Source organism: Rhinolophus sinicus, chromosome 16 (assembly GCF_057876585.1).
Source record: "Rhinolophus sinicus isolate RSI-liver-muscle chromosome 16, RSI-T2T, whole genome shotgun sequence".
Lineage (NCBI taxonomy): Eukaryota > Metazoa > Chordata > Mammalia > Chiroptera > Rhinolophidae > Rhinolophus > Rhinolophus sinicus.
Genome location: NC_142516.1, coordinates 183,615,391 through 183,643,000, shown reverse-complemented (window position 1 = coordinate 183,643,000; position 27,610 = coordinate 183,615,391). Strand labels below are relative to the sequence as shown.

Here is a 27,610-nt window from a genome sequence, read left to right as displayed (position 1 = left end):
ATAGTCCTCCTGCCCCCTAACAGCTAGCCACGGACGACCTGCCCGTGACCTTAGTCTTCAGCACAGATTAACTTTGGAGCAGATTTGTAGGCAGACCCTACTGTTTCCAGAAAGCTTCTGGGAGGATGCTCCTTGCTGGGTTTACTCTAACCACCCCTAATCACCACACCTACCTGAATATGGGGATAAGAGTGGCCTGAGAAGATATCCTGTGTGGCTTGAAGGTGTGTTTCAATGTGGAGGCAGCAATAGCAGCCTGGAAGGCTGGGGCAGTGTGGATTCTAAAGTCGGGGAGATTGATCTAGGTCGGGTGTTCACTCAGCCTTCCCGGTCAGGGATGCAGTGCCAGGGCACCTTGGGTACACCAAAAAGAGCAATGTGCCCTTCTTTCCCCCTTTTCCTCCATAGCTCTTCTCTGGCTCTCATTCTCCATTCATTCATCCTTATTTTCCTGCCGAGGCCTTCCCCTGAGTATCTGAATAGTTTACCAAGGGTTTAAGACTGCTTCTCACATTGGCACAGTATTTATTCTGAGAGTGTGTGGAGCCCAGGAGGTAAAAGAACCCTTCAAACTAGGTCATCCCAAAGCTCCTGGGGTGTGCAGGGATGAAGTGGGGCAGGGACCTTATTTCCCTGTTGTGAACCCAACCACCTTACAGGAGACAGGCTTTAGGAAATTGAAAACAAAACAATCACAAAAAAAGAGCACAGAAATCTGACACTTGTATAGCACTTTAAAGCTTATGAGCAACTCCCCATTTAATATTTTATTTAATTCTAATAATTTAGAAATGGTTACAACAATAGAGGGGCTAAATGACTTGCAGAGGCCACCGACTGAATGACAGTGCTGGCTTTTAGTATTCAGGCCAATACCTTTTTCACTCTGCAGGGAGAAAGGCAGAGGGCACGAAGGTGTGTGACGTGTTGGAGAGGTGCAAATGGAGCCTAAAGATGCATCATCGCTCAGCTTCAGATGAATAAACCTTGAGTTCTTGACGAGCTGACGCAGACACAGACAGACTCACAAGAGGGTCTGGGCCAGTGGAGGTCAGACAGAGCCCTCTGGAGAGGGAACCGGCTCCATGTGGGCCTCCCTGCCTGGGTCTGGAGCAGCCCCCTGTGTGGGTTCTTTCTCCTACATGCATCCCACAGGGGTAAGTGCTTGGCGTGTAGAGAGCCCTAGCTGAATTTCCAGGGAACATAACACTGCTGGGCCCTCCTTCAGTGTGGGGTTGGTGAGAGAAGTTTTTTCTAGAAGCAGACGCTGCAAAGGAGGGGCCAGAGACATCCTGGAAAGTAGTATCTGAAGAGGGAATCACACGCTGGGGACAGTTTCTAAACTGAGTTCCCTGCATACTCTGGAGAGCAGTGTTCAGTGAAATGGGCCACTAGAAATGGCTTCTGGGCAAAGGCCTCAGGGTTGCCTCTCCCTCCTGGGGCCGAAAGCTTTGTCTCATCCACAAAGACCGCTTTGATCAGGTCTCTTTCAAGGAAGTATCAAGTTGGGAACCAGATATTAGGCTTGAAGTTGGAAACCAGGTATTAGGTTTGAAAAAGCACATTTGAGTTAATATTTGGCAGGAGATAACCAGATCAAAGAGCAGCTGATGGAGTGGGGATCAGCGACAAGGTGTGGAGGTGACTCAGGCTCCTGGGTGCCCTGACTCTCCCGGGGCTGTCACATGCTCCCCGGTGGCTTCCTCTTTCCCCACAAACTGGCCATGGGGAAATCCCCACTGGGCGCTATAAGAAGCCCTAGGGCTCTGCAGAAGCCAGCGGCTCCAGCCAACAGCAAAAGATGCAGCTCAGCTTCCCCTTCCTGCTGGCCCTTCTGTCCCTTCTGGGCGTAGATGCAGAGGACTTGGTGGCCTTGACTCCTGAGCCGAGCCCCAGCTCCGTGGTGCAACCTGACTTTCCTTCCAGCTTCAGCTCTGTCTCCGGATTCAGCAGCAGCGGGAGGGGCAGGTCTGGTTCTGGCTCCGTGACCCAGGTGAGCAGGCCCCAGAGTCTGAGCGCTGCATTCATTCCCTTCCTCTCGCTTTTTGGAGACCTGAATATAATTTCATGGATGGCTAGACCTGAGCTCTCTAAAAGATTTACAATTCCCTTTGTTAACTGTAGGAGCCATGGAAATGAATTAAAACCTGGGTGAAATAATTAAATTGTTAGCAAGAGAGATGACATCTCAGTTCTCTAGTGAGGGACTTTCAGGAAACAATCTAAGCTTTTAGGAGGGTCTCTAGCTTGCCTGCACTTTAGAATGGGGGCAGGGCGGAGAGCTCTGCAAGTAGACATGCCCAGGTTCTATGCCCGGTTAGAGCCGTTAGGGAAGGGGCTCCACCAGCAGGGGTTCCAGAGAAGTGGGTCCAGTTGATTTGCTGCCCAGGAGGGTCCCTGCGCATGTTGAAGAATTGCCGTGGAGGGTGGAAGAGCCACAGTGCTGTGGTGGGAGTGCTGCGTTTCTCTGAGACTGGTTTGTGAAGGACGTGGGTGACAGAAGTAGGGGGAGGAGTCCTTGGTCTTTAGGAAAGTGCAATCACACATGGATATTTCCCTGGAAGAGGGCAATATCTTCCTTATAGGGAATTTTTAGAACCATTTCCAGCTCAAACCAATAACAGAAGTAGTGACCAACCAACAAACCAACCAACAAACCAACCAACCAACCAACCAACCAACTAAACCTTATGCATTAAAAGGTACTGGTCCAGCCAGAGGCTACATCAATGGAACACATAGTGGGCCCAGTTCTTTGGAGGATGCATTCTCTGGACCTCCTTTAGGGAACTGGGAAGAGGGAAGGAGGAGTGGGAGGTTCGGGACCAAGAAGCAATTCCTCACATCACCTCTGCCCACACCACCTCTGGGCCTTTCAGTAGGAGCTCTGCTCTGCAAAACTGAGGCTTTCCATGCTAAGTTGTGACTTGGGGTAGGGGAGTCTTAACTCCCCAGAACCCATCCCGTTGCGTTTCTATGACCTTTACTCACAGGTCAGGCCCCTGCTTACATGACCATGTCTGAATGGAAGGGCCAATGGGAAAGGGAAGGCTTTTGTTTGTTGTTTTTGTTTTCACCATCAGGACTATATATAGGCAATACAAATTTGTTGATTAACAGATGGTTTGGATAAGACCCAGATAGAAATGGCAGCAATGGTGTTCACGGCAGGACTACACATAAGATTATACATAATACATATTATTAATATCTTATTTAACACTAAGAGATAGATACAATTAATGATCCCATTATAGAGATGTGAAAACTGAGGCTTAGAGAGGTGAAGTCATTGGCTTAAGGTCACTAAGCTAGTTCTATAGCTTAAACTGAGTCTGCCCACGCTTTTGACCATCTCTCTGTATGTAGCTTTCTGTATTTTCAAGGCGTATAGATGAAATCTTTAAAAGGAAAATGCTTTGTGAATCATGGATATGTACAAAGATTCTTTGCAGCCAGAAATCAGATGCATTATTTTATTTCATGAAAACAAATGACTTTCATGGGGACAATTAGAACTTGTTAGCATTTTTTTAAATGAGGTATTTATTATTATAAACAATAATAATTTATTTTGAAGCTTCATCACCAATCAGAAGTCAGCATTTGGGTAAGATGATCAGCTGAAATAGTAGAAAATAAATCATAGGTCACGAAACAGAGAACCTGTTAGAAAATGCCTGTTATCTGGTAAGGAGATAAATATTTAGAAGTAGATAAAAAATACTAGTTAAATTATACTTAGAGGTTTTAACTTCCTTCCTGGTTTACTTATCTCCCTCTGGCGAGTCAGTATCACAAGTCCAACGTCTTTTATACAGCCGACAAGGTGTCACTTCCATTATAAACCCGATTTTCTAGGGCTGGCTGTCAGCTGGATGAGCTCTTTGGAAAGTGGTAGAAAACCCCTTTATAACTGTCATTGAGCAAACTCCACATGTATCATTTTCTGTACTTTGGAAATGTTGAGTACCATTATTTTACTCCTTGAATCTTTACACGCACTTAGACTTGCCTGCTAATTAGAGCCGATTGCAACCTCAAATCACAAATGTGAGTCACACCTTCTGCTGCAGTGTTCTGCGTGCCTCAGATGTCATTCTGCAATGAAGGAACCACCACCAGGGTCCTCATTGCACAGATGAGAAAAGGCTTCATGCTCTGCTCCGCAACACGCAGAGTCAGAACCAGAATGAGTCATATGCTTTTGTCATCAGGCTAAGGGGCTCGATGAAAAAGTAGACAACTAAAGCTTTCATCATGAAAATGGGCCCGATTCACTGGGCAGGAGTCGGGTTTTGTCTGTCTCCCTAACACCAGAGCCTGGCTTGTTGTCCACACAAGTAAATGTTAATTGAATACATGTTGAGTGAGTGAGGACCTACCAGTGTAAGGTGTATTGTGGGGCGCACAGGGTCCTATTTGCCCTCCACAAGGGGGTCACATACCCTCCCAACAACCAAAGGGACAAGCACTTGTCTTTGTCTCCCATTGCCCACGTTCCACACACATAGAGTTTAAGTATTCACCACAGAGAGAGACCCATCACCATTAGCTTCATTGTCTTTGAATGAGAGGAGCAGAAATACCTCTAATGGGAGACACTGATCAAACTTATGGACCATTTTGATGTCAGCTGAGCACGCTGGGCTGATGATAAGCAGGACGGCAGCTGGGGAGTCCAGAGCACTGGGACCGAGAGATTCGACAGAAGCCGATGGAATGACTGTCAGCAGGGCTATAATTATTTGCCTGCCTTTCAGGTGAACTTCAGGATTAAAAGTTGTTAGCTGGTGGTTTCTAGTCGATTGTCTGAGACTGTTTGATGATCTGCACTGGTGTTTGAGTTGACAGAGCTTTTCAGAGGACTCCAAGAAGGGTCCAACCCTGTCTTGTGCAGCTAATTAACCTCCCCTTGTCAGAATGCAATGCAAGACCTTTTTTTTTTTTTATTTGGTAGACAGTTATAATAAGCTATTTCTTCAAAAGTCCATGAGATAGTGGTCCTTCTGCAAAAGCTGTGGCATGCTTGAGCTGTAGTCTTTCTCTCTTCAGAGGGAATGATAAAGCTGGTTCCCAGGGAAGCTGGCTTCTCTCACAGGCCGCCAGTGTAGCTTGTCCCGGCCTCACTCATCCCCGGCAAAGACCCTTCCCTTGCCCCCCCACCCCCACCCCCAGTCCTGGTGTTCAGCATAAAACTGCTTGTCCCCCTCCTTACTCCCCAATAAATCTGCTTGTCCCCCCTCCTTACTCCCCAATTCCTGCAGGTGTAGGGTGTGATTGGCAAAGAAATTTGAGGCCATTGTCAACAATTTACTTGGCATAGAGAATTTAGGGTACAAATTGTATACATATATTCTTTCTGCTCATCTTAAAGAAGATTAGGTTAAATCAATAAGCAACTTAATTCCAAAAGCCTGAATTAATTGGTCCAGAGGTCACTGATGGGATGAATCTTGATTGCAGAAGCATCTAGGTTCATCTTGTTCTGGAATCATGCAGGTTGGTGGACATTAAATGCACAGAGCACACAACCTCAGCTGCAGCCAGGTGACCTCCTAAACTTTGAGAGGCGTAGCCTGGGTCCCTTTCAAACTCTGCAAACCGTTGCTCTCCTCTGGACACGTCAGAAAGAGACACGTCAGGCTGATGTCCCACAGGTGAGCTTTGGGCTGGCCCTGGTCATCCGATGAGATCACTGAAAGGCAGAGTCATTTGGCTGCCAAGAGTTACTCTGTTAGGCAATAGTAGTATTAAAAAAAAAAAGTTAATTGTGGTGGAATCCCCTTGGGGAAGTTCAAAGGGGACAAAAGAAAAACAGGATCTTTCAAACCTGTCATTTTTAAAATATGCAGCGGCACTGAAGTGTGAGCCTGAATATTTTAAAGAAACATCAAATATTTCAAAATGACTTTTCTGCAAGTGGTAAGCTGCAAAACTTTTTAAAAAATTGCACAAAACCTGCCGACTCACGCATTGTTTCGTTTTTAACAAACGGCTGGTTTGTTTCCATTTTGAAAGATGGTAATTACACAATTTCCCAGGTGAAGAAAGGATGTGAATTTGTGTTGTATATTTTCACTGTAACCCATATCCTTGATGTTTTTTCCTCATTCCTACCGGGAGGAATTGGGTTGGGGTAAAGGAGAGGAAAAGAAAATGAGTAAGGAGAAGAAAAAGGGAAATCACATTTACTGATCACCTACCGTGTTTAGGGACTTGGCTGGCATTATGTGGGTACGCTGGAGGACGATCCTGTAGAGTAAAGTGGGTTATGTCCATTTCACAGAGGAGAAAACTGAGACTTAAAGAGGGTTCACATCCAGTCAATGGTAGATTTGGCAATCAAACTTAGAACTCTTATCAATTTTTTATTTCCTTTTCCTTATATAGGGACATTAATAATTCCCCTTAAGACTCTTTAGGAAAAGATAATGTTCCTTTAGATAGAACAGGTGATGTAGCAGTTTAACCCAACAGGTGGAGATAGATGTGGCTAAGATGCTAAGTGTAGCTCCTGCCTGTGAAACTTGGTGGTTTTCGCTGGTTTCTATGGTTCTATTCGTTTATTTATTGGATTCCACTTGCTTGCCTCTAAGTACTCTTTTGACAAGCCAATTTTTGTCCCTCCAGTTGCCAAGAAGCTCATCTCTCAGCTTATTACTGATGTTGAACTTACTTTTCTTTACAGTCATTTTCCAATTTCACCGGCTCCAAGGATGCCCGTGGGACGTGCCAGTGCGTCGTTACCCTACCAGACACCACCTTCCCCGTGGACAAAATGGAACGCCTGGAATACAGAGTGCACATTCTCTCTGAGAAGTTCCAGAAAGAGCTTTCTAAAGTAAGAATTCTTTTCTCTTCCAACAGTATCTTGATAAGTACAAACAAACAGACAAAAATAAAATACCTTTTAAAGATTGAATTTATTGGGGGTAACGTTGGTTAATAACGTTATATCATTTTCAGGTGGACATTATAATTCCACTCTGTGTACCCTATGGCGTGCTCACCACCCATAGCATCCGGTTTCCTTCCATTGCCATAGATTTGACCACCCTGACCTACTTCTCCCTCCCCTCCCCTCCTTTATCTCTGGAACCACCATGCTGGTGTCTGTATCTATTAGTTTGTTTTGTTAGTGCACAAAACACTTTTTATTTGGGACGTTACAAGCAGCCATTCTTCTTCTTCACTGTTTCAAAGGCAGCACATTTGCATCCTATGGAGGCTTTAGCTTTTATTTACAGTGCACCTGTGGAGTTCTTTATAGCAGAACAAATGAGGGCACAGGAAGCAAATGAGATTGAGATTATTCCCGCAGTGGATAAACTCACTTCAATCTTGCGAGACTCATGTGGCTGGAAAGAGGCCTGGAGCTCTCCCCGCAAACCCCAACTCTGCGATTTTCAGTTTTATTTTTTCCTTCCTTCCCTCTTTAGCCTTGCTTTCTTTTCTTTCCTCTCCTGTATCCTCTTTATGTTTTATTTTATCTTCCTTCGCTTTCACTTTTTCTTCCTATTCCTATGCCATTCTTCCTTCCCTTAAAACAATTTTTTTCTCCTCTTTCTTCAGTCTTTTCCCTTCTCCGTGCCTCCTAATGTTTCTTTCCCTTCTTAATTTTTTTTTTAAAACTCTTTTTGGCTTTCTCTTCCTCTTCCTATTCCTTCTCCTCCTTCACTTCCCCAAATCTTCTGCCTCTTATCTTCCCTTCCTCCTCCCTCTTTTCCTTTCTCTTCCTCTTATTTCCTCTTTCCAATTTACTGTCTTCCGTCTCTTCCTCTCCCTCTCTCTCTTTCTTGGTGGTTATTGTCTACCATCTCAGCAGGAACATTACATGAGCCATGTCTAGCATTAGACCAAAATTGAAGGCTTCTCTGGGAGCTTGATTCCAGACTAATAGGTTACTCAGCCTTGGTAAAGACCTTGACTCAACCCCCCTGACGACTGCTTTCCTCTAGTGGAGGAGGTTATAGGATTTGCCTTTCTGTGAGCTGACTGGGACAATGGGGCTTCCTCCAGTTTTGACCTTTCTACCTTTTTTGCCAAGTTAAAAATCAATTAGAAAGGCTCCCATTTTCTGTGTAGGTGAAGCCCACACTAGGCTATAATCACATTATATATAATTTACTACAGCTCCATGAGTTTACAAGGAGCTCTGGCTTTCCTTCCAGAGTCAAAATAAGTTTTCCTGAGAAATTTAAGTTTAGCTACCACAACATCCAGCACAGTTATCCTTTAAGACAAAAAACTGTGGTGAAACTGACACCCTGCTTTCAACCTGAATTGGTAGCTAAATATTCTAAATTTAAGTGAGTGTCCAGGAAAATGTGTTTTACTACTTCAGGAACCTAGCTTTTTAAGAAATAAAATGTCCTTGAATTAATCAGCAGAAAAGGCACAGCACTAAATTATAAATTCCAACCATTAATATTCATAGCCTTACTCCAGCATAATCAAGCACAGATAAGAAGTTATGCATAAAAACATAACAAGCGCAGGAAAATCCTAGGTAAAGAGCTTTTCAGTTAGAGTCATTTGCTTTGAAATAGTGGAAGCTCCTGATTTGCATGTCTTTTTTGCTGGCAGGAGTGTGAAGGGCAGTGTGAAACTCCAAGCTGCTCTAGAGCGGGCACGTAGCTTGCCAGGTTTGTGAGTATGGGACATGTAATTCCACTTCTGTGAGGGGGGCAAGTGGCATCTGCTTTGCTGATAATTGGCAGAGGAGAAGTGCAAAGTAGGTGGGGCAGCTTTTAGTTCTGAAAATGTCAGTAGCTGGTCCTAAAAAGATTGTGACTGAGACCTACGTAAGAAAGGAATTGTCCTGCCAGTTGAGATTTGCATAATATTAATGGATAGGTGGGACCGGTGATAACAATAGCAACATGTGATGTTTGTACTTTTCTAAATGCTTCCATTTCTGTTCTACTCTCACGCCTCCCTTTAAGGTAGATAGGCCTGTGTTCTCCTTCCCGTTTTAGGGTTGGGAAACCTGAGGTTCATAAAGGGAGAGACTTAAGTGTAAAGGCTGCTTAAGCCAGGTCAGGAACTTGACTCTTCAGAATTCATCTCAGCTCTCTTTTCTCTCGGCCATGCTGTTACCATCCTCCAGGGCAGACCCAAGAAGAGATGCAATAGGTCACTAATACCGTTAGATTCAAAGTTATCGCCTCAGCTGAGGGCTTTTGAATTTGCAGGTGAATTATTAAAGCCATCTCTAGGTTGCCTTGGAAATCACGGTTTATCTAGAGCCTGGGGGAATGCCCGTTTGGGCAGGCCAGTAGGAAAATGTTTTGACCCCTTACACTGATGCAGTATCTGCCAGTATACAGAAAAGACTTGTGTCTGCCTCAGATGCTGAAAACATTTTATAGTTTTTTGTTGTTTATGACATATCTTCTTGTGACTCTACTTGGAAAGGAGATGACACAAAAGGCAGCGCAGGATTGTTTTATTTTTTATCTGGAAGGTTATGGTTTTAGGGCAAGTTATTGAATACGAAGCATTTGCTAATAGATCCTCACGCATGAGAAGGTTGAGGTAGCCTGCGAGACATTTAGGCCACCCATAAACAAACAACATTGACTGAGCGATGTTTTGTGCAGTGAAATATAGTAAATGAAAAGGTCAGATTGAAAACAAAAAAAACCTGAAATCACTGTTTCGCTAATAATTGCTGTAATTTATAGGGTATCCATTAGGCTAGGCACTTAATATATATTCTCTCTAGTCTTCCCAATAATCTTGGAAGTTTGATACTACTCCCCCCAATTTATAGCAGGAAACTAAGGCTTAGAGAAATTGACATGCCCACTAAGTTCTGGTCAGATTAGGATTTAGGTAAGTGTAGCTCTGAAGTGTTTCATATGTCATGATGGTCAATTCAAGCTCATTTCATCTGGTTGCATTTATTTTGAAAGCTATGTTAAAATAGGAGTGTGCTGCAAAGTATATTTACTTATTTCAAATAATCTGGCCATAGGTATGATCACAGATTTTGGGGAACTGGCAGAAACTTGAGCCAGACTAATTTAGCTTAAAAGCCTACTGTATTGCATCCTTATTTATTCCAGGAACACATTTATTGTACACAACAACAACAAACACTCTAGAACAAATCCCCAAACAAACTTTGGTTTTTACAACCCATCAATGACGTAATATGTTCACGACAAATAAAAGAACGGACGCTCTGAGTGTTAGGCTGGTGGTGTGAAGGCAAGCACCGATGAGTCTCCTAAAGCTCAAACTTGCAGCGATGAAGAGCCTTGTGGTAGAGATATTGACACAGGGATGTGTCCCCTTTGGGCTAGACCCATATTCTTGCTATGCATTCTGGGCAAGCTGGGCTGCCTATACTAAGACGGAAGCTACAGAGAGAGCAGGGATGTTCTCAGAAGTTTCTATGCCATCTCAAGATTAGAGATCTGTACACGTGAAAGGTTTATGTTAACAAGCTACTTAAATTAGTCCAGTTCACACTGTGAAGTTATTCTGGCCCATCTTCAAATTCTCCCCTGCCTTCCATAGCTTCGTGGATAATTCCAGTTCTCCTCAATATCACTGAACTCTCCTGTAACTGTCAGCTGAAAGAACCTAAGCTTTCTCCTAAACACAGACCCTTCATTTCGTGGTCGAACACCACAAATTCTCATAGGCAGCAAACTCTAGGTTATGCCTTGGTTTTCAGGGAGAGCCACATTTCATTTAACAGAGATGACAGTTGAATCACTCATTTTTGTAGAACAACTGCTGCGATGTGCCACCAAAAATGTTCCAGGAAAGCAGAGGGTATTTATTTGTCCCAGGAACTGGCAAGACCAAATGCCAACACGAGTATTCATTTTGCAAACTTCCATTTCTGCAATGGATTGGCATTTCATCATCATCATCATCATTATTATTATTATTAATTATTTTTATCACAAGCCAGGTTTGATGCCTGATTTCTCTCTCTCGCTCGCTCTCTCGCTTTCTTTTTTCTTCCTTTCTTTTCAGAAATTGAAATCTAGCTACCCTAAATCTGTGTTTGTGTTTTTAACCTAACTTGTTAGGTTTTTATATTTTTGTAACCTCCTTGTCTGTCCAGATGTTACCAGCTTTATCATTCTCCGTTGGCACATCTGATGGAGTGAACATCAGTTGCCCCAGGAGATACACCAGCAGCGCCAAGGGCTGCATTTTCAACTTTCATTAAAATCCTCTTTGCCTGAAGCCCTAGCCCTTTAGGTTTGTGGCCTGTGAGTCTATATTAATTTGCACAGTGGGGTTAAGTGGAACGACTGAAATGACAGAAGTGAGGGCTGCTTTAGTAGTCGAAGGATTAGAGGCCAACATCTGGCTCTGAATCCATCTCGGCTCTGTGGATGGCTACTTGACATTAGCACAGTTTGGGGAAAAGTATCACTTAGGTTCCAATTTTTTAAAAGAATGTCAAACAAGCAACTTTTAATGAGCAGGTCCTTAAAAAAGCCATGGCACTTCTTTCAGAGATCAGACATAGAAAGAACCACCAACGGTGTTTATTGAAATATCCATTTGGAGATTCCAATTATACGCTAAACCACCAAGGGAATTTTTGGAAGTATTTTAACTTAATGATCAGACATTCAAATATATGCAACAAATGTGTAATTTAAAGGTCTGATTGCAATAATCAGTTCTCGGAATAAATGTGGGTGCACTTAATGAAATGTGCACTTCTAGTTGCTCACAGACTCACGTATTGTGAGGAAAGATGGGTCTTTATGTCACTTTGTAAAAGGCAGAGGGGCTCAAAACTCGTTGTATATGGTGAGCAAAGAAAGGATTCTATTTAGTGCATTTCCCCTCCTTCTAGAAAATACTTAGATTTAGAGCACTGGTTGTCAATGAAGGGAGGGTGGTGGTGGTGGTGATTTTGCCCCCCAGGAACACTTGACAAACTCTGGGACATCTTTTGTTGTCCCAACTCAGGGATGGGTGGGTGCTATTGGCATCTAGAGGTCAGGGATGCTGCTAAACATCCTATAACATACAAGGAAGCCCCCCCCCCAAGAAAGAACCATGTAGCCCCAAATGTCAATAGTGCTGAGGTTGGGAAACCCTGATTTAGAGCATGTGCTTTGAGGGGAGGGAGAGGGCAAGAGACTCTGATTCAAACCAGTTTGGTTTGGAGGGCTAATATCTTCAAACATTAAAATGGAGATGAAAATGTACTTGTGAAAGAAGATTCTGAAGCAAAATTATTTTATTCAAGTACCAAAACCATCCCCCCAACTGTCATAATAAGTTTGTATTTGGAGATATTAAAAAATACATAGTTAAATATATTTTTGATCCATTTCTTTTTTAAAAAAATGATTGATGGCAATCAAATAGCCCCCAAGGGCTTGGTAGTGGAGGAAGCCTGTTTAATATTACTCTGGGAACTGACTTGGCTTTCTGATTCCCTTTTAGGTGAAGGAGTATGTCCGATTAATCAGTATCTATGAAAAGAAATTCGTAAACCTAACTCTCCGAGTAGAGATCATGGAAAAAGATTCCATTTCTTACACTGAATTGGACTTCGAGCTGATCAAGATAGAAGTGAAGGAGATGGAGAAATTGATCATCCAGCTGAAGGACGGTTTTGCTGGGAGCTCAGACACTGTTGACCAGCTGGAAGTAGAGGTAAGGAGCAAACTTACTTCTTAGTGTATTAATAATAAAACCCTTCCACGATCAGTGCCAGGACCAGGCGATGAATCTCTCTCTCCTGACTTCTAATTCTGGACTCCCTCACGACCACATGGCGCATCCTGTGTTCTGCTCTAGATGGATTTCTGTCTTTGAATAGGAAGTTAAGCTCACTGGGCACATGTTGACTGAGGAGCAGGTAATATCCGTGTCCTGCCCCAGAACCAAGTGGCCTTTCAGTGTCCCTAGACAGGAGATGATATGAATCTGACCAACTCCATGGCCGCACTAGACCAAGAGTCTTCTCTCTGTTCTGGATTTACCCTCATGGGCGTAGAAAGCCACAATTTACCTGATTTTGGACTTGCTAGGTCTGTTTCTCCTTTTGTATGCTCATGCACTCCTTGATCCCTCTTGGAACTCGTCTCCAAATGCTGGCAACCCTTTTAAATGGAGTTTCTTGTGAGTATGTTTTAGTGAGACCTTGTAAGCTCTGTGGATAAAGACTATTTATCCAGACATTAATATTATGGTCGGATAATTTATATCAATGAGAATTTAGTAGCACAGTCATGACATGGGCTAATTGAGAATTCTAGTTACATATTTCAGAATTTAACTTTTCTCCAGCTCTCACCATTCATTAGAAACTTAATTATGATACAACATGAGTAAACATGAGTTTATAGGGGGAGGTTATTGGAAATGAACTTTAATGGACATTTGTGGGTGCTGAGACTGAGCCTGTGCTCTATTATTAAAGCTGTTAAAAATCTTTGCCATTTTCTTCTTGTCACACACATCTGCCTGAGATCTGACAGGCATTCATGCTAAACCATAAAATGTATTCTTCCCAATGAAACCATTCAGAAGGATCTCAGGTGGCTTCTCTTGCAATGTTTCACTAAGTGACAAATTCAGCTCTGGAATGTTTATGAAAGAAATTGCACAATAATATAAAGTCACTCTGAATTTTTATTTCCTTAGATAAGGAATATGACTCTCCTGGTAGAGAAGCTCGAGACGCTAGACAAAAACAATGTCCTTGCCATTCGCCGAGAGATCTTGGCTCTGAAGAACAAGCTAAAGGAGTGCGAAGCCTCTAAAAATGAAAACATCCCTGTCGCCCCACCTGTTCCCGCTCCTGGTAAGCATGCCATGTTTCTGCCACTTGAGCCAGGCCCCCGAGGGGCCCACAGTGCGGTGGGGAAGGGATTCAGGATTGCAGCCCTGCAGCAAGGATGGGGTTTTGTAGTTCTGAGTTTATTCTTCCATGCTTTTAATCTCCTCCCCTCCATCCTCTCACATTCTGGGGCTCACAGAGGAAAAGCACGGCCAGTGCGTTGATGTAAAACGAAATGCACACGTTACACACAGACCCTTGGCATTTACTAACAGGACAAGCATCTCTGTGGTGATGGAGTTGCTATCGGGGCCTGGGAAGAGCCTCTGGAACCTGCATGGCGTTGGCAGCTCTGTGGATTGTAAGGGCTGATTGGCTCATTGATCTGATGAGCTGGGGTTAGGGCTGGAATCTTCTTTCCCTCTTCTCTCCTTCCCTCCCTCCTCCCGCCATTTTATTTTTCCTTTGTGCTGTTCTGTACAGTGTGTCCTGGGCTTCAGTGAGGATTTACCGGATAGCCCCCATGTCCTGTACTTGTGGGTGTGTCCAGCTGTCCCTCCTGGTCTGAGTTCTTGGAGGGCAGGCTTACAGTCTCGCTCTCTTCTAATGAGTCATCCTTGGGGTCAAGGAAAGCATAGAGGCAGGTGCTCCGTAAGTGCCCGTGAATGTGAACGGCGGCAGTGGAGTGTAGAGATCAGGAGCAGGGCTTTGGGACCCCAAAGACTTGAGCTTTTCCACCTAGGTGGCCACAGCGAAAAGATCCTTAATCTCCCTCCTTGCTAATGGGAGGATAATAGTGCCTGCTTTGCAGGGTTGCTGTGGGGGTTAATGAAAGGATGCTTGGGAAGCCCAGAGCTCTGTGCCAGGCACGCAGACACTGGCGATTGTTCTAATTCTTGAAGAGGATAATGGAAGTTAAATCTGGCTGTGCACAAAGGCAGTGCTAGGTCCCTGTGAGCTTCTGCACGTCCCTCCAGGTGAACTAATGCCTCTCAGCTGCAGCTTTCAGCTCTGTCCTTCAGAGACACCCGTGTCACAGGGACACGCTCTCTGCAGGTCGTGAGCATCTCAGCCTGAATGGGGACGGTATCTTTTCATCAAATGGTACAGTTCTTGTTACTTTCATTAATTCCTATTGTCACAACCTGTTTCCTTTTAGGCCTTGCATTTCTGGATCCTTGTCAGTGTAGCCGGTTTCTTTAAGGCTTTAATTAGATACTGCCATAGATATAAGCCTCGTGATGTTGTTCGGGGGACTCTTTTCCTCCCTCTGCACTTGGGAATCTGTCACAGTATGACAGAGAGAGGAGACTTAGACAAAGGCCATGCTCTGTTCTCTGTAACAAACCGAGGCAGGACTGGTCTGGGATCAGTGGTGTCAGCTTGCGCTGGTAATAAGAGCCCCGTCTGCCATGGATGGCAGGAGTTGCAGCAGTGACAACCCTCAATAATACCTGAGCAAGACTTCCCTTCCCTTCCCTTCCCTTCCCTTCCCTTCCCTTCCCTTCCCTTCCCTTCCCTTCCCTTCCCTTCCCTTCCCTTCCTTTTCCTTCCCCTCCCTCCCTCCCCCCCCCCCCAGTGGAATAGATTTTTCTGGCACAGTTTCCTGTGCATCCCTTAGAATGAGGACATTTGAGAGCAGGAAGGAACATTCAAGGTCATCTAGCTCAGGCCCCTCATGTCTCAGAGGAGGGGACTTCCCTGGTGAGGGTGCTGCCTATCCTGAGGCCACACAGGTAGTTAGTGACAGCCCTGAGGCTGAAATGCAAGGCCCCTTACTTCCTGGTCGTCTCCAGACCTAGACTGTCAGGAGTAGTAACTCAAGGACAGTGGTGGAGGAGAAAGTACACTGCTTTGTATCTAAGGAGGGAAACAAGTGAGTCTGTTGGATTATTTGTGTTAGAGTATTTTGTTTCCCCCCAGAATTTTCCCCTAGGTCCTCACCCTTAGACTTTTGTCAGCCATCCTGGCACAGCTGTGTTGTTTAAGCAAATTGGACCCAGATTTCCTCTCACTTTCCCACAACCTTGGCTGTACCTGGATCCCAGCCAAGCCACTTGGCCCTCCTCCAGCTTTGTTCATATTATATTTATGATGTTTATATTAAACTGACTTTTTGTCATGTTTTTAAATCAATTTCTTTCACTTGCTCTCTTTCTGTTTGGATTGGTTGATAATGCAGAATTGAAAAATCCCCAGGCACCGCCAACTTGTGAGCCTGTGGAGACTTTAATTAAAGTTACTCAGCATTATAGGACTTTAAAATCTGGCCTCTCTGCTTTTTTGACTGCAGAGTTGCACAGGACAAAAATGATTGTATGTAAGTCTCAGCTATGAAGTGATTCTGTGCTCTCTCGGCCCCTCCCTTGCAGCTGTGGTTTGCTACCCCTGTGGTCAGCTTGATCTCAGAACCAGGACATGTAGCGAGGGTTCAATGAAATGCACTTTACATTTAGTTTATGCTGAAAATGGCATCCTTTTCTGCTTCATTTCATAGAACTTTCTAGTCTAAAATAATTGGCCTTCTGCTCATTAACTTTTCCCCCTGAAAACAACTGACTCTGTCTCTCTCTCTTCTCCCCCGGAATCTAAATAATTGTATACGCAAAATGGCAAGATGGGAATAAGTGCTCAGGGGTTGATTACCACTGTTTGGCGACGCTCGGCTCTGTGCTGACACACGTAAGGTACTCAGCGAACGATTGGTAATTGCCTCGGGTATGAAAGACTTGGGGTGACCTGCCCGAATCCCAAGCCTAGGGGAGAGCAGAGTGTTGGATAGCATATATCCAATAATTCAGAGTCAATTTCATTTTAATCATTTTTATGATTATGACTGTTATAATTGCCTAATTCTCGCACGTCAATCATATTCTTCTCGTGGCTCAAATAAAGGTCCAATGCCCAGGTGGGAGAGGACACTGATAGATCTAAGATTAAGTTTCCTCTGCAGGCATATATCATTTGGCTTTAAAAAAATATGCTAACCACGATACTTTTAAAAGGCCACGTTACAATAGTCTAAAGTCTCACCATGTGGCTTCCCAGGATATTTCCAGAATACCATAGCAATATCTAATGCATTGCATGGCAAAGAGACTGCCAACCAAGGCTACCCTTATGTAGCGGGTTGCTTGCATGATGTTCTGTGACGTGTACCCCAGGGTCTTTACAAAATTCAGATATATAGCAGGGTAGGAGGCTAGTGTTTTATAAGTAAGAGTAGGTAAGCTCCTACCCTACTAGAGTTTTATAAACTGCTAGGGTTTGGGAGATTTGATTAGTCTTTCATTCCTTTATTCCACAAACACTGTATGGTTGGCCCCATTCTGAGTACTGGGGTCATCAGGATGGGTACAAAGCCGCTCCAAAACCACTATCCAGGAAGGGAGACAGTCATGTAAACCTTCAGTGGTAACATGATGTGAGTGCAGTGCTGACAGTTACCATTTGTTGAGTTACATGGACCTACCTTCTCTCTGTTTGTCCCAATAGTCCTACAGAGTAGGTATTATTATGTTTCTTTTAATATGAGGAAACTGAGGCTCAGAAGGTTCAGTAGCTTACTCAAGGATGCATAGCTAGTAAGTATTGGAGTGAGTATTTGATGTGGTAACGTCTGGTAATGTTTTCACTGCTCTAGGCTGCCTTCCATAGATACTCTGATAGAGAGGTGTACCTGTGATTCCTGGAGTGACAGGAAATTTCCCACAAACATACCACAATGAATAACACCAAATTTTCTTTGCATCCTTGTATGCGGAGGAGCTGACGACGTACTTTTTTTCTCAGTTCTATGCTGCATTTTTTTCCAACAGAAAATGCAAAATGATTCATTGATTTTTCATTATTCTTGGATCATGGCTGGGCAATGGGTTGCTGTGCCAGTGGCAGGGATAGGATGGCTGAGAAAGACAATGGAGTATCTCTAAGACCTTCAAATGAATGAAACGGCTGGAAAAGGGTGTGAGATAAAGGAGGACAGGGAGAAGCTTCGGGTAGAGGGGTAGGTGGTGGGGGGCTTGGGGACTCTGGCTGGGCTAGATGAGCAGTGGTCACTGGTCTCAGCTTCAGTATTGCTTCCAAGACTGTTTGCTGCCAGGAATCAGGGAAGCCCTCCATAGCTTTTCACTGGTCTGTCACTGTTGTAGCCACATCTGTGGTACTGGCAACAATGCTTTGTTCTCCTCCCTGTATCCACTTTTTTTTTTTACCGGAGCCAGTGCCCTAAAAATGGCTCAAAGGAGATAAAGGATAAAGGGAGTTAACAAAAATAACAGGAGAGTATTTAGGAATGGTCGGGAGGTGAACAAAAGAGATTTATGTACATACAGTTTTAATATTGATATCAGGCATAATATTAATTTCTTGGCCAACATGTGAAATGTTATTGAACCATTATTACCATTATTAGTGGTAGTGATAGTATAATAGTAGTAGGAATTATTTTTCTTCTTAGTAGTAGGAATTTTTAAGGGAAGATTATTTTGATTCCTTCTTATACAAGGATTTCCACATTTAGGAAAGAATAGTTTATTATCTTTAATCCCATGATAATTCTTGAATTAATTATGTGCATTGCATGTTTTCCTTAAATAATTTGTTGCTATTGGTTTGGGATATTTCTTTTCTAGGAAGGCAAGATTCAATTAAGCAAACAATTCCTAAGTCTTCTAACCTGCAAGAAAAAAGTGACTCTCTTTCATTTCCTCAGAGTGAAATGTAGTTGAATAAATAATTTCTTGGGAAGATATTTTAACCAGAAAATCCAGTTTGTAGCATATGGAAACACAACAGTTTTTATCATTTAACGGAACATACCGCTAACTTTATTTTAATAATTCATGCATTGTTTCATAAACAAAAGCAAACAAGCATTCATCTGAGAGATCACTTTTAGGAGAAGAAATAATAATTTATAATTTTATTTATTATTTCTTTAGTGGAGAGCAGTCTCTCGGCTGAACACACGTTGCTTTTTTATTTATGAAATGGTGCATGCATTATTAAAATAAACCCATGACTGTGTTCTGCTTAATGATATGCAAAATTATTTGAGTTTGCGTACAGAATGGTTTCATTTCTCTACCTGTTGTATGGTTGGCTGGCTTTCCCACCAGCTGCAGATTTATGAGAGCATTTAAGGAGCACGTATTTAATTCTGGGACCAAAAAGCGCCAGCAGATTGGAAAAATAAAAGCAGGATTTCTAGTAATGGTTTCACCTCTGAGCAGTCCTTGAGTGAGGTAGGGAGAGGGGGAGACATTTAGCAGGAAAGGAATGGGTCTTTCCATGTTGGTCAGATGCAGAGACTCAGAAGGCGAAAGCTTTGCATCCCCTTGACCCCACAGTGCTAACCTCAGACAACTGTTTGAAGCTCTGTTTTTGGCTCCAGCTCACCTCGTATGCTCTCCATGGCTCCCTAATTCCCTCCTAGCATTTAAAGTGAGATCCAGCTATTCAGATTCTGTTCCCTCCTTCCCTTACTTGTTCTGGTCCAGGCATCAGGATGAGGGAAAAATGACCTTATCCATATTTGTTGTTGTTGTTATCCAATAAACTGTCTTACCCATTTTTTTTAAAGGCCATTTATTAAGATCCCAGGAAATGTGTGTTCAACTCTTTGGCTAGTCATTATAAAAATGCTGGAGGAATTTTATTTTATTTTCTATAGCTCATAAATGGTTTGGGTTGGCAGGCATTTCAGAGGGAGTGTCACGTGAAGGGCCAATTGCCCAGCTTGAGTCATTCACCCAAGTGTTACAGGGGATGGAGATTCAGTGGACCAGTGAGTCTGGTCCCACTTGGTTGTACACATTGTGACAGTCACAGTGTCAGAACGGGAACGATGAAGTACTTGCCTGTCATTCTATGATGTGGTAGAATATAGGTTATAAACGGCGAGACCCACCTTATAACTGCGGCAAGACGACCATCGAGTCATCTACGTGATGGGCTATGCTTTGGGCACAGAGCAGGCAATGCTGCTCTAAAATAACTTCCATGGCCTCTAAGGCTGAAATCCCGCCATTATAGGACCATCTTTCTGTATCTTTAAACTATCGTATTTAAAACTTCCTTTTTTGAGATTAGCTTGGAACAGTATTAGGACCTGGTGTGAGTCCTAGGGAAAGGCAGAAAGGTGAAGGGAAAGGAGACTGGCTTGGACAGTCTTTTCCTTCATCACAATTCTCTCTGATCCTGGTGAGTGGTACCTTTTGGCTTTATGGAAATAGAGTAAGATTCTGGAATGGTCTCGCTTTCTTGATTTCTCTATAAGAAAAATGAAATAGAGTAATATTTGCAAAGTGCTTCCTGATAGAAAAAAATAATTATATTAAATTTACCAAGTCCCTTTTTCCTGTCTCTGGGCCCTCCAACCTTTTTCCTATGGCTCTTGGCAATTTCATCATCCCCATTTTCCAGATGGAAAAACCCACCCATGGAAATAAATGGTAGTTTTCTCTAGAGCTGACCAGCAGGTTTACACTGAGACTGAAACCAAGAGAAGGTTTTGGCTCTTCTCCACCAGAACTACTGTTGTCACTGAACATTGACAAGGCAAACATTGATGGATTCGTTTGGTTCTTAGGTCATTCACCTGTTGGCATCTTCTCCTTCATTTGCTTTAATAATGATCATGTATTTTCTTGTTTGTATAGGGACCTGCTCTCACGGTGGTGTGGTGAACATCAGCAGACCCTTTGTAGTTCAGCTCAACTGGAGAGGGTTTTCCTACAAGTATGGTGCCTGGGGTCGAGATTACTCTCCCGAGAATCCAGACAAAGGGCTGTATTGGGTGGCACCGTTGAATCCAGATGCGAGAATCTTGGAATATTACCAACTCCACAATACAATGGATGATCTGCTATTGTACAAATATGCCAAACAGTCCCGAATTACCTATGGCCAAGGCAGTGGTACAGCAGTTTACAAGAATAACATGTATGTCAACTGGTACAACACTGGCAACATTGCCAAAATTAACCTGACCACCAACACTGTCTCTGTGACTCAAAATCTCCCCTATGCTGCATATAATAACCGCTTTTCATATGCTAATGTTGGTTGGCAAGATATTGACTTTGCTGTAGATGAGAGTGGATTGTGGGTGATTTATTCAACTGAAGCCAGCACTGGTAACATGGTGATTAGTAAGCTCAATGACACCACCCTTTTGGTGCTAAACACTTGGCATACCAAGCAGTATAAACCATCTGTTTCTAATGCCTTCATGGTATGTGGGGTTCTGTATGCCACCCGTACTCTGAACACCAGAACAGAAGAGATTTTCTACTACTATGACACAAACACAGGGAAAGAGGGCAGACTAGACATTGCAATGCATAAGATGCAGGAAACTGTGCAAAGCATCAACTATCATCCTTTCGACCAGAAGCTTTTTGTCTATAATGATGGTTACCTTCTGAATTATGATCTCATCTTCAAGCAGGAACCCCACTAAACTGTTTAGGTTGTCAGGTGAGAGAGAAATAAAATGTTTGTTGAAAAAAATAGTCTTAAAAAATGTAAACATGGTCTTCTCCACTTATTTAGATACCTGCAGTGAGATCCTGGAGTGTATTTGCTTAGTACCAGTATTTGGGAGCATAGTTCTACCACACTGAGACTTAAGATATTTGCCCTGATTTGATAATGTGTCTTGGAAGCCAGCTGCCTCCTGGGATGCATTTCCCTACTGAAGTAAGATCCTTTCAGGGTGGGATTGTCAGGGGTCTAGGGACATTATGGGGCCAGGGAAGCCATCAGTGAGGTGGAATCTGGAAATTCAATTGAGGAACTTAAAGAGAACTCCATATGGCTTCTGGGAATGCTTTGTCCAGGAAAGGGGGCTCAGTGACCAGTCTCGTCCACATAGCCTGGCTAGTTCTTCCACTCCTGAAGGAAACCTGGGGCTGAATTAGTCAGGTTAGTACTTGAAACTCCTTGAGGGATTAAATCTCCAACTTTATTTTTCTTGCTAGCCCCTGGAATGGTGGGTGCTTCGTATGTTCCAGATAAGTAAATGTAGCGTGCTTATATGATATCTGTAAAATGCTCTGAGTTTTCTGGAGAAAGACCCTTTTATACGTGAAATAGGACACTGCAAATCAATCCTGATGAATCTTCAGATGAGACACTGGATTATCCTTTTCTCCCATTGGCTACCTACGTAAGAGTCAGTGGAAGCCCCTACCTCATTACATCATTCCAAAGGCAGCTCGGAGGATTAGAACCAGGCTTACTAACCCACTCCCCCTACCTCCTACTTAAAACAATAAAAAATAAAAAATTCAAAAATATAAAAAAACAAAAGAATGAACCAGCTTCTTATGAAACAGATATAAGATAAACAAAATTCCTTTTTTTGGTCTCATCATGAACTTTTACATTCATGACTCTAAGACCGTAAGAAAATCAGATGGCAGTGATACAATGATAGCATTTCTGGTTATATGGCAAAGCCCTTGGAACTTAAGTGAGACTTGGGTTGAGTCATAGCCATTGTTTCATGCAAACTTTGTCTTTCTTTAAGCCTGAAACTTGTAAGAAAGTACATTTTTGTTTTTTGAGGAAGAAATGTAGAATACCCACTGAAAGTATCGAGTAAATCAAAGCAGTTGGAAAACCTTGTAGGTGTATGTTCTGTGCATGTGGAGGCTTTGTCATCTGCTCTTGGTCTGTTTCCTCTAATGTTCATGAGTCCTTGTCTATGGGATTGGCTCCTTAAATGCTGTACTCTTCCCCTGTAATAAATGATTAAAATGTGCTTTGAAAAAAAGTTGTTTTTTGTTTTATTTACTGTTTTTTTTTAAACAAGAAAAAAAATTAAAAAAACCTCTTAATAGGATAGCTCATACCTTGCTGTGAGGTACAGAGATGGCTATCTCCCAAATGACAATACACCTAATGGCAGGCAGGTAACATTAACAGCTTTTAAAGGAGTCCAAAGCCAGGCTGCCTTTTTCAGGTCCCTTTAAAATCCATTCTTTCTGGCAGCTTTTGTTGTATGAGACACGGCTATTTTCTTCTGGGATACGACCTTCTGTGCTTATTAATTTGCCTGACTGATCTGGTTATTTCCAAAGTTAGACTATATTTGTGTGGCTTATGTTCTTTTTCCAAATGTGCTATTAATATGGGTCAAAGCCTCCAGATCTTTCCCAATCAGGAGGTCTTGCGTAGAAAGCAAATGGACTAACTGGCTATCCTGGGGAGAGATGCACCTTTTCCCAACAGAATGTGTAGGGGGATGAGTGACCTAACGCTGCAAGGACAGACAGACTAGGCTGGTGTAGTCAGTCTTACCAAAATGCTCATTTCTAATCCATGCTAAGCCTTTTGAGGCAGGTATTAGTAGTAGCTACAATATTTAGTACTTTTAGCAAGATTTTCCCCGTCTTTCAAAGCTGAGCACAGAGGCAGATATGGCCTTCCAAATACAACCAGATATGAAGATAAAGACAGGTATGTCAGGTGAGATATAAGTTAAAAACAGTGATGTTATATTTAATCTGGCTCTAAGCAATTTTCCAGATGAATGTTTCTACCGAATACACGGTATGACCTCTGAAGATTCGGGAAAGGAGGCAGGAAGCCAAGGTCATCCTGATGATCAGTTTCTTATTTAAACTGCTACAGAAGCGTTTGCTTGAAAATTCCCTTCAGAACCTTCTTTCCACTGGACTTGGTGGATCAGCCGAAGTGGCCACCTCCAGGAAATCTCCCTGCTGGGAAGGTTTAAAAAAACCTGAGGGATTCAGGTTCAAGGGTTTACTGCAGTACAGTTACACAATAAGAATTTCAGCGCAAGATTCACCAGCTAGCTTTCTTTCAGAAAAAAAAAAAAAGTATATATATATATATATATATATATATATATATATATATATATATATATAAATCAGCTCTCTTGAGATGTAATTTACATGTGGTGAAATCTGCCAATTTTAAGTGTACAATTCAATGAGTTTTGCTAAATGTATACAGTTGTGCAAAGGCTACCACAATGAGCATAGAAAACGTTTTCATCATCCCATAGAAAGTTTTCTAGTGCCCTCCTGTTGTCTATGGCCACCCTCATCTCGTAGCCCCTGGCAACCATTGATCTGTTTCCTGTCTCTGGAATCATGCAATATGTAGCCTTTTGAGTCTGGCTTCTTCAGGTTTCCTCTTGAAAAAGAGAACTTATGGGCTCACATTACCCCAGAGGGTGACTGAGCGTTGCCAGTGGTTCTCAAGGTTGCCAGGGGGTTGAGGGTGGGTGGGTGTTGTAGAGAACCGTGGTGACTCACTTGCCCTTATAAATGTTCCCAAGCGGCCTGGGATTGCCATGGGTTGGGTCTAGGCCTGGGCATCAATCAAGCCTGCCTGGCAGCACTTCTAAAACTCCAAAGTTCCCTGCTACCAGCCTTACTCAGTGTTTGTTCTCCAGTCTCTGTGCCGCAAGCATCTCTCCCTAGGTGAGTCCTGATAATAATTGGCGATGTGGAGTGGTTCAGAGCGCAGGATTTGGAGCAAAGCCAGCTGGATTTCACTCTTGGTTCAGCTGCACACAAGTAGGATGGCTTTGGGTAGGTTCTTTAATTTTTTTGAGACTCAGTGCCGTTTTCTGTGTAATGGGATAAAACTGTATACCTCAGAGTCCTGTTGGGTGAAAGAAATGCTATTACATATGTAAAGTGTTTTTAGCACAGTCTTTGGCACATGCTCTGCCCTCAACATTTCTCATTTTGAACTTGAGGTCATTGGGCTGACAAGATATAAAGCTAATTGGGATCAGAATTTAGATGTTCTCTCCTTTAAGACTTGTTGCAACTAGTGACACTTTGAGCAGGTGCCATCTTGGTATGAAGGCGTTCCAAAGGCCAGAATGCTCTAAGATGGATTCTCAGAGCTCGTGTTTTCCATGCTGTGACTCCAAGAGACAGCGCGGCATGAACAGCAGAAACGGAGGCTACTTTCTCTTTATTTCGAGCCACTGAAAACCGAAATGAAGGCCAGCTTTCACCAAGCACCGTGGGGAGGACCCATGCAGGTTTGCCCCTGTTTTCTTTGCTGTACAGTCAACGAAGTGTCAGCCTTCTCAGGACAGGAGTAGGTATTTAGTCTGTACTCTTTTTTGAGTAAAATATACTTATTTTTTCGGGTTAGTTTGCATTGCCAGCCATAGAGTGTTTTTCTTCTCTTCTTGATTTGTGAAAGGAAAATGACAATGGGTGAACTGAGAGTGTCTGTGTGTCCCCTTTCAGGATGACGTAGGGAGGTTTTGGGCCTGAGCCGTCAGCCATCTCAAACAGATGTCACACCATGAAGGATGATTAGCCTCTTGTGCTCCAGAATGTTCCGGAACAACAAAAGGGTGAATTGTGACACATCACAAAATAAAAGGCAGGCGCATTTCTCAGGCATGCTCCCAGCTAGTGGAACAGACCAGCTGGCCTGGCTCATCGATGAGAGATGCTATTTGACTTGTCAGTTCAGTTGCCAGGCTTTACATCTGTAGCTCAGGATGTGCCCACTTGTCTCTGAGATCTGCATCTGCTCCTGGAACTCATTCAAAGGGAACAGCCCTTGGAATCAAGGTCTATGGTGGAGAAAGATGGCTTTCAATCTGTCCAGAGAGCAGGCTATCCCTTGGATGCCAGCTCTGGACATCTTGGAACCTCGGAGCATGGGTTCCCAGACCTCAGCCCCTTTGTGGAACATGGAAAAAGTCGCTTTGGTGTGTTTGGGGACTTCTAAGTGGTTTTTCTGGAGCTCAGTATATGTGGAGGATGAGGATGGAACGATGGACAGGGGCCAGGGCTTATATGACACCAAAGGAGTTTGGTCCTTGAGCCTCCACCCAGGAAGTGTACACTGACTCTAAGTTTCTCCAGCCTCCTCTCTGTTTAGTTGGACTCTGCCAGCTCATGTGCTCTTTTTGGTTGGGGCCGCTAATGTTTTTATATGAGTATTACCAGTGATATACTCTGGTCTGACTTTCACTTTGGTGGCTGTCATCAATCAGAGTTCGGGGCAGGAACAGAAACAACTTCTTTGAACTGGGGTGCTGCTACCTGCCATATTAGATGAGCCTCACGATCCCCGTGACTTAGCAAACAGCAGGATTTTTTCTCCTTCACCTCGGTGACCGCTGCTTTCGTCATTTTGTCCTTGGTTGTTATTTTTATAACATCTTCCTCATCCCCAACACCTTTTGTCCCCTTCACATGCCAGTTGTGACTTTTGTCTGGTGCCACTAGGATGGGAGAAAGCGTCTCTTCCAAGGTGACTCTCTTCCAAACAGTGAGTCAGGGACCCAGGCTCATTCCATTTCATCTTGTGGCTCAACCATCTCCACATGTAGCTCCCAAGGTCATTGGGTTAGTCTGCATCAGACAGGTAGACAGGAGAAGAACATGGAGGGTCTTAGGTGGTTTTGCTCAGGTCTGTCCAATGCTCCCAATCACAATCCATCAGCAGATGGTCACATCTAACTGCAGGAGAAGCTCGAAAACATAATCCTGCTGGGTACACAGAGAAAAGAAAATGGGAAGATAAGCAGTCAGCCAGTCTGCCCAGCACTCTAGTTATCGCAAGGAGGAGGGATTTAATACAGAGAATTAGGTGCTTACGAAATCATTGGAAAGTCTGGAGGAACAGCAACCAGAGGCTGCAATTTAACATTTGGCATTGAAGTCACACCACGGCCAACAACCCAGAAATCTGCATCTGTCACCACCACTGGTACGATCCCCATGCCCTCCAAACTGGTACCAAGACACTGGAACATATAACCCATCTTCTGCCCCACTCACCTCTGCTGGTGCCCACTTACCCACTTGCACACCTTGAAAGCCTTCCATCTTCCAGGGGCTGTATTTTCACCATAAGTGGATCTCGTTGACTGAACCTATAATGAACCTAGAACTGTGTCTATACAGGAGGCTGAGAAATGTAGTTTTAATCTTCCCAGGCTTCTAATACAAGGAAGATGATGGAAGAAGTTGAAAATTGATGCCAGTGCCAATAGACAGTATCTGGCACAGCAACCTCACTTGGTGACTCCTTTCACCATTACTTCTGCCTCATCTTGTCTCTGGTGACTGCTTCTTCTAGCACCTCCTTCATCCCCTGGGCATCCATCACTTTCTGTTTTTTTGTAATGCTGACACCCATTGGTGACTTTGCCTGACACCACCATAGTGGGAGAGAGTTTCTCCTCCAACGTGGTCACTCTGAATGAACTGTTGAAGGGGAGCTGACATTTGCAACTTTATAATTCCTCTGCCAGCCTCCATCAGAGAAGTTGGAATGGTAGCCCCAGAGTGAATCCATCTCAGTGGCCCACCAGTGTCCTAGGAGAGACTCAAGCTCCTCCATTTCTTTCTGAGGATAAGGATAGAATCTTTTGTATTTGTAGAACCATCCAGAAGCTTCCGGAATTTGGGGTATGCCATGTCCTTCATAATTTCCCCCTGTTCACCATCCCTGAAGTACTGGCTGATATTTTCCCTCAGCGGACTGAGGGGGTCCTTGGGCTGGCAGGCTGCCTTTGGAAGGTGATGTTACCCAGCACTCCTGAGGTGACAGTACAGATAGGAACCACCCCAGGGTCTTCAATAGGCTCTGATCTGCTACTGAAGAGAATCTGGGTAAGTACAGTTGCATGGGTTTCCTTTCCAATGATACCACACAGCTTGTCAGTTTTCTCAGAACCATCTTGGGGAGCAGCACAGTCCCCACTGAGACCATCTGCTGCTTGCTGGAGGCCGGGTGGCAGATTTTCTAGCAAAATCTCAGAAGTCATTGAATGAAGGCAAAACTGCCCTAGAGAGGATGGAT

General features: G+C 43.5%; 1 protein-coding gene across 1 annotated transcript; it reads left to right on the top strand.

Moving 5' to 3' along the window:
* Nucleotides 1–1,776: 1,776 nt before the first annotated feature.
* OLFM4 (olfactomedin 4) lies at nucleotides 1,777–22,091 on the top strand. Its single transcript, XM_019755280.3, has 5 exons — nucleotides 1,777–1,993; nucleotides 6,692–6,844; nucleotides 12,439–12,651; nucleotides 13,645–13,804; nucleotides 20,443–22,091. Exons 1-5 carry the CDS (start codon nucleotides 1,802–1,804, stop codon nucleotides 21,243–21,245), a joined length of 1,521 nt encoding a protein of 506 aa, XP_019610839.3. The 5' UTR covers nucleotides 1,777–1,801; the 3' UTR covers nucleotides 21,246–22,091.
* Nucleotides 22,092–27,610: the final 5,519 nt, after the last annotated feature.

What these genes read in the sequence shown, in the direction of transcription:
- OLFM4 (XM_019755280.3), top strand. Translation starts at nt 1,802, where the DNA reads ATGCAGCTCAGCTTCCCCTTCCTGCTGGCCCTTCTGTCCCTTCTGGGC. An exon ending in TTGACCAGCTGGAAGTAGAG is followed by an intron (nt 12,652 to 13,644) that starts GTAAGGAGCAAA and finishes TTATTTCCTTAG; the next exon opens with ATAAGGAATATGACTCTCCT. An exon ending in CCCACCTGTTCCCGCTCCTG is followed by an intron (nt 13,805 to 20,442) that starts GTAAGCATGCCA and finishes TTGTTTGTATAG; the next exon opens with GGACCTGCTCTCACGGTGGT.